Source organism: Cynara cardunculus, assembly GCF_001531365.2.
Source record: "Cynara cardunculus var. scolymus isolate 2C chromosome LG 16, CcrdV1, whole genome shotgun sequence".
In the NCBI taxonomy this organism is placed as follows: domain Eukaryota; kingdom Viridiplantae; phylum Streptophyta; class Magnoliopsida; order Asterales; family Asteraceae; genus Cynara; species Cynara cardunculus.
The window spans coordinates 21,565,147-21,572,760 of NC_037543.1; the positions used below are offsets into that span (position 1 = coordinate 21,565,147).

At 33.8% G+C, this 7,614-nt stretch overlaps 2 protein-coding genes across 2 annotated transcripts; one reads left to right on the plus strand and one right to left on the minus strand.

The window, feature by feature from the left end:
* Window positions 1-146: 146 nt before the first annotated feature.
* LOC112529313 (protein WHAT'S THIS FACTOR 1 homolog) lies at window positions 147-2,256 on the plus strand. Its single transcript, XM_025140537.1, has one exon. It carries the CDS (start codon window positions 379-381, stop codon window positions 1,861-1,863), a length of 1,485 nt encoding a protein of 494 aa, XP_024996305.1. The 5' UTR covers window positions 147-378; the 3' UTR covers window positions 1,864-2,256.
* Window positions 2,257-5,731: 3,475 nt separating this feature from the next.
* Window positions 5,732-7,614, minus strand: LOC112529315 (abscisic acid receptor PYL9). Its single transcript, XM_025140539.1, has 3 exons — window positions 7,376-7,614; window positions 6,798-7,013; window positions 5,732-6,202 (listed from the first exon to the last, which is right to left on the minus strand). Exons 1-3 carry the CDS (start codon window positions 7,475-7,477, stop codon window positions 5,996-5,998), a joined length of 525 nt encoding a protein of 174 aa, XP_024996307.1. The 5' UTR covers window positions 7,478-7,614; the 3' UTR covers window positions 5,732-5,995.

Genomic DNA, 7,614 nt, shown 5'->3' on the forward strand with positions numbered 1-7,614 from the left:
AAAAAAAAAAAGATGTTTTATGCAAACATAAAGGGACCTTATATGCAACTTTCTAAAATAGAGGGGCTTATAGTTAGTCAACATGTAAGTTTCCCATGGGTGATAATGATATAAACCCAAATATCCAGTCTCCTGCCCCTGCTGAAGATAACGCCAGCTCTACGAACATAAAACCCCAAATCAACTTCTTTGGGCTTCTATAAACCCTAATCCCTAATCGTGTAGGTAAGTCCTTATCTTCGTCGTTTCTCTCTATCTGCGTATACCTTTCAGTTTGTAGTTGTTCAATGATGGCTACATATCTGCATGACGAATTTCTTCTGTGATTTTTTCCTTCTACTTTCAGTTGAACTCATTTTCTTGCAATTTTGAGCTTAAATGGCTTCATCTATTACCACTCTACCTTTCTTTATATCACATAAAACATCTCCAATTCAAAAACCTAGATTTTCCTTGGAGAACTCTGTTTTAATTTCTAAAGGCCCGTCTGAAAAGACAGCTTTTTGGGGGAAGACTTTGAATTTGCAAGTTGGGAGTTTTGGTGGTGAATTTAGGAAAAATCATCTTCGGTTTTCTCCGATTCAAGCTTTGGTCAAGAGGAGGAAAGAGCTTCCATTCGATAACGTGATTCAAAGAGATAAGAAGCTGAAATTGGTTATGAAAATCAGGAAGATTTTATTGAGTCAGCCTGATAGGGTTATGCAACTTCGTGATTTGGGTAGGTTTAGAAGAGCATTAGGGCTTCAGAGAAGGAGGCGGTTTATTGCACTTTTGAGGAAGTTTCCAGGGGTATTTGAGATTGAGGAAGAAGGGGTTTTTTCTCTTAGATTTAAATTAACACCTGAGGCTGAGAGGTTATATTTGGAAGAGATGAAGGTTAGAAATGAAATGGAGGATTTGTTAGTTGTTAAGTTAAGAAAATTACTGATGATGTCATTAGATAAGCGGATTCTTGTCGAAAAGATAGCTCATTTGAAAAATGATTTTGGGCTTCCTTTAGAATTCCGTGATACAATTTGTCAACGGTATCCACAGTATTTCAAGGTTGTTAGAACCGAAAGAGGGCCAGCTTTGGAGTTAACTCATTGGGATCCTGAACTTGCAGTTTCGTTTGCTGAGCTCGAAGAAGAAGAGAATCTGGCGAGAGAAGCAGAAAAGAGGGATTTGATCATAGACAGACCACCAAAGTTCAATAGAGTTAGGCTGCCGAAGGGTCTTCAACTTTCAAAGGGCGAAATGAGACGGATATCTCAGTTTAGAGACATTCCTTTTGTTTCGCCTTACTCGGATTTCTCTGCATTGAAGCCTGGTACAGCGCAAAAAGAAAAACATGCTTGTGCAGTTGTACATGAGATCTTAAGCATGACAGTTGAGAAGAGGACCTTAGTTGATCACCTTACTCATTTTCGTGAGGAGTTTAGATTCTCTCAACAGCTTCGAGGGATGCTTATAAGACACCCTGATATGTTCTATGTATCCCTTAAAGGAGATCGGGACTCTGTTTTTCTTAGAGATGCGTACCGTGATTCCCAATTGGTTGACAAGAATCGTTTGTTGCTCATTAAAGAGAAGCTTCGGGCACTGGTTTCTGTTCCACGTTTTAGAGGACGTGTGGTGAAAACTGATTCGGATGTTGGTGAGCAAGAAGAGGAGGAAGATGATGATTGGTCAGATCTTGATGATTTAGTGAGCAATGAAATGGATGACAATGACGAAGATGATGATGATGATGATGGCATGCCTCCTGATTTTAACGAAGATGATGAAAGTGTGAAAATGAGCCAAAGCAAACAAGCTAAGAAGGATGAAAATAAGGTTCTTGATCCTGTGTTCCCAGATGGAAAACCAAGAGAACGCTGGTAATGTTTGATATCATGTTGCCTTTTTTAACAGGTGAGGTTTATCCCTGCACCAGGCCATAAGGGTGAGTCTTTCATGTGGGTTTGGGTGATAAGACCATAAGGATGAATCTTGGAGACATGGGTTTGAGTCATAAGACCATAAGGATGAATCTTGGAGCAAAAAGGTAGCTGCTTTGTATCCGAGAAGCCATGGGTTTGAGTCATGGTAGCTTTCTTTTTATAGTATGCAAGAAAAAAACTTGGTACAAATACTTTGATAAGTTTTGTTATGGGAATGCACCAGTATAACAACTCATTTGTAACAAAATGAAATGGTATATGCAGCCAGAACTCAATTGGTATCAGTAAATGATTTCTAATGTTCAACTTCGATTATATACTTGTAATCTTTTATCATCCGAAGCAAGTTTTTTCATTTAGACATGAGTGTTTGGGTCACTTGTACGTAACTCGACTAATCCTACGTGACCCGAAAGATAACAACTATACTATGAAAATCCTGTGTGTCACTAAGCAGACTTGAGCTAGTGACCTAATGGAAACGGTCGTTTTGAGATGCTTCATTTTACGATCCAAGTAGAAGAATTGACTGTGCCCAACCACACCAATCCCAACCTCTTTATAAAATGAATCATTCCGGGATTGATATAGGGCTTGTGTTTCGTATCAAATAAACAGTTAGGTGGATTTTGGTTCGTTGGATTCCGACAAAATACATACAAAGAAAATTAAAATTGGAATGGTGAATTTCATTCTTTCTAACTTTTAGATGGAATTGAAATTCCATAAATGACAAGACTTTCAATTCCTTTGGGTTTAGTTTGGAATCCCAATTCTTTTTATTCTCTTTTTTTGAAAGAAGGCCATTTATGCCCTTATATTTTAATCAATTCCATTCTACCATACCATGATGGTCGTCAAGATTCACTACCACCACCTCCTTCATTGTTACCACTGTCAGCTCCACCCATCTTTATTGCCATTATCAGTATCACTAGCTCAACACCACCACCAATTATTACTATTTTTAATTTTATCATCAAGTAGTATTTATGATTAAATAATAAAAATATGAAAGATATCATTTATCATTATTTTATTACAAGTTATTCCAATTCTTTTAGTAGATTCTAGCCCACTTCTTTCAACCAAAAGCATGGTAAAACCTTATTAAATTACATTTCAATTTCTTCAAATTTCCAATTTTGACAAGTTCTATTATATGAACCAGATGCCGCCTTAAAATGGGCTTGCTTTGCATGATTTAAAAAGCTTTAGAATTCAATTTCATTCTAATCCTCTGTTTTCTTTCAAAGAAAGTTTGAATATGAAATTCCACAACTGATAGATTAAGAAATCTCTTGGAGATGACTGTCATTTCAAATCCAAATCCTATGGATTTCAATTGTTTCTGTCGCATCTATGCGTCGTCTCTTTCATCATATCTGTCATATTTTCTCCATCGCCTCTAAAGGTGTGTTTGGTACACTGGACATGATAAAACATGACAGCATGACTTTGATGTGAAACAGACAGGAATAGAGTGGAACTGACCTGCTCCACCCCTATCCCATGGAACATGGTTGAACAAGGTGGAACAGACTTATATTTTGCCATTATAACCTCAAATTAAAACTTAATTCTATTCTAAAACATCAAATAGATATCTTTTTTACATTTTATTCATTCTTTAAATTTTGTTTATTGTATTTTATGTTTCTTAAACTTTCATTTTACTATCCTTAGAATATTTTTTATCCGTCTTCTATATTTTTATTAATTTATGTAATTTATTATATATTAGCAATAAAAAATTGTGTAAAAAAGAGATAAAAATAAAAATTAAAAACCACGTAAACTTTTTATTTGGTGTCGTTTTGACGAAAAATTTCTAATGATAAATTTTGTTATAAAAAAATATTTTATTATAATTACGTAAGTTAATTAAAATGAACAACTATTTTAAGGGTAAATTGATCATTTTATATGTTATGTTCATCTCTATCTTACCAAACTATTTAAATTTTAAATCATGTTACGACATTCAAATATGTGGGATTAAGTTACCCTCATCTTTTATAGTTTGTATTGTAATGACAAAATAAATAAAAACAAAATGTTGTATGGTAATATAATTTATGACCTAAGAATAAGAATTATAAACTACAAGCTAAAAACATAATTTACTCTAAAAGAAGTAAAAGCAAAACTGATTTAAGAGGGTTACAGGTTTCTTTCATAAAATAACCTACTACTACTAGTAGTTGATGATATTATCATAGTCTAGTCTAGTCCAATTTAATTTGTAGGTTATTTGATTCCATAAAAATTGTACTCAACTTATATAATAAATATTTATTACCTAATTATATAAGTGAAAAGAAAAATTTATAAAATATTTTAATCTCATATCTCTTTGCTGAAAATTTTAAATTATTCAATCACCCATCTATTTTGTTGGAAAATGAAATTTGACTTTTTTTAATATATATATATATATATATATATATGTGTGTTGTGGGGGATGTGAAAATACATCAAATTAGGTTATATATTGTTAAAGAGTGTAGCAGATAAAACAGAAAAAGTTAACAAAAAAAGAAACATCTGGAATAGGTTAAAAGTAGATGGTTTAATTATGAGGCATCCACGTACGAATACGTGTTCATATTTCAAAAGTGTTTAAACTCACATCAATCAAGCTTGTTACCACCTAACTCTTAGAAGGAGTCATTTTTGTGTAGCTAATGATATCAAAGAAAGTCGACATCAACAAGTGAGATTTATTTATAGTGGAAACTTTTAGGTATTTATTAATTACATAAACTAATTAATTAAATGGATTTATCATTTATATATCCTTACGTCTTGTATAAATGAAGAAGCACACACCTCGAGTTCCACTTCCACCAAAACACGAAAACATCAGCCATTGGTGGGATGCTGCAAATTGGGTTTTGCATCATAACGCAACTCTCTCTCACAACACCAAATATGGATATTAATTACATAGCAAAAGCTTTTTATTTTCATCATTTAAATATCTAAATTATTTTTTCAAAATCAATATCAAACTTGATTGATTAACTATTACACCATTTTTTTTAATTAAAATAACCATCAAACTTCGAAAATGGTTATTAAAAAAAAGCTACCAGGGAGATTTTAAAGTAAAAAATTTAAATCAGTTCCACTATTCATAAACCCTACATCATTCAAATCCATCCCACACAACGCACCGCTCTCCCTCGCCACTCTAGTCGCGGCCTTATTGTTGTCCGTCTTTTGTACCACCCATCATCGTCGTTGGCTCTTGCCATCGATCTCCCTCTTTTTTATCTCTAATTTTTCTTCTTTTACAACAATTTAATGGAACACTTATAGATACCCCAAAAAAGAGGGAGGATCGGTGATGAGCGGTGAGAAAGAGCGAATGATGATGAGGCAAGGGGGTGGCGAGGGGTTTGAATTACGTACGGGTTAAAAACGATAGAATTGATTTAGGTTTTTTTTTTTTACTTTAAAACTTGCTCTGCTAAATTTCTGGTAGTTTTAAAAAAAAATAGTTTATAGACTTAATTACTTAAAACGGGAAAGTCTTTCGAGGTTTTATGAACTTTCCTTTATATTATATTATGTTATATTATATATATATATATATTATATTGATACAAAAAGAATTTTTTTAATAAAATAGTAATTCTTAAAGAAGTTATTGAAAAACGTTAATCCCAATAGCTAGCAACATTGAAATCGATCGATAATTGGTTTAATTTCATAAATGGATCAAAAAATGGATAAGAGAAATTCAATTACTTATCTGAAAATTTGGAGAAATTATCTAAGCTTGAATGGAATACAGCAATAGGTTTTGGCATAAAACACCACCCCATGTATATTATTTAACAAATTAATAAAGCCACAACTACCAGATGTTCACAGCAGTGCTAGCTAGCTGCAAATAATGAGCTGCTTGCTACGAAAATGCCACTACTGATTTGTCAAGAAAGACTCCTATATTTACACCACATAACTTCATAGCAAAGGAAAAGAAAGCAAATTTAAGTGCAATAAGACACCAACACAAAGACAACAACAATGCCTCTATACTGAAAAAGAGAGGTTTGTGCTTGCTAACCTCTAGTCTGATCCTGAACAGCCATCCTTTCCGAGACTTCCGACAGAGAGTTAAGGTTGCAGTTAATTAAGGCCTTAACGAAGTAGCATGTTTCATCTTTCGTGTTGCCATCAGGAACGTCCACCATGAACGACTCAATTACCAATGTTCCAGATCTTCCTTCTATTATCTCTGGATGAACTGTAAGTATTGAACAATAATTCTGCAAAAAGATTATTTAACAAGAATCAATCTTGGATACAGTAATGGACATTTTCATGTAATATCTGAGGAAAAAGGGACTTGAATGCTTGATGATTTTATTTCAAATAGCACAAAGGCTGCTTCAAAATGAACATCCAATAATTTGATTCAACAGACACAGCTGATGCTGTGCTGAGAAGATTATTTAGCTTAAATCACAGATTATCGAGTTTGCTGAATTGTATACACCCACACACACACATATGCCTATATATATATATATATATACATATACATAACATAATTAAGAACAACAAACAGATGGTCACAAAAAGACCTTCAATAACGAAAAGCATCATCGATTAGAGACTTGAAATTAAGTAAAACTAATGTTGTAAAAGTTGAGAATTATGTCCTTCTTGGCTGCTTTCAGACCCCCCACCCCCTTTTCTCAAGCTATGTTCATAGAGATTATCCCAATTTACAAGAAATGTCTCCTGAATGAGGCACAACATAAACATAGATGCTACTAGCTCAAATTGGCAATCCAAATTCAAATATCAACCAAATCAATCTTCAGTAGAGATTATAATTAATATAGTCCATAATCATACCCTTAGTCTGTGATCGCCACCAACAATTCTGATACCAAGGATGTGTTCGTTGTCGTCAAGAAGTTCCAACCTCTCGGTGCTGGTGGTGGCTGGAAGCCCTGACTTCACATTCACCTGTCTAACGCTGCCTATATTAAGGTCCCCTTGCATGGTACACCGGCTCACAAAAGGCTTGTACTTCTGAGGTTGATCAAACCTCCTAACTAATGACCAAACCTGAGTAATGAAAAGAAGAAAACAAAAAGTCTACTAAAATCCTTCAATTTAGATTGAATTTTTAAAATTATTGGAGATATTTTTAAAAATTATATGAAAATTAACAGGTCCTACCAGTAAGATTGAAATCAAAATGTCAACATAATCAGTCATGGATGCAGTAGTAAAGTGATAAAAATACAACAGAAATGCTGTGATTCGAATTTTGTGGTGATGAATTGGTAACGAAGTCCATATCAAATTCTCGTTAGAAATTGCAAAAGGCAAAATACGTAGAGTAGCAAAACAGATTGAATTGAAAAAATGATGAAGAGAAACAGAAGATTTGGATAATTGAAAGCAAGCAAGGAGTGAGAGATTACGATATCAACAGGAGCTTTGATGTGTTTAACGACAACAGAAATGCACTGATGATGGTTAGGGTTATGCTTGTGGTGTCTTCGTATGTAATAAGCTGCTTCCATTGTTGAACGGATCGAAAACAGAATGGAAAAGACTTGTGTTAGAGAATGAAGACAATTGTTGGGGGTGGGGGTGGGGGTGTTTTTCCCTCTTAATTAACAACTTGCTTTTAAAGAACAAAGATAGGAATTTTGTGAAC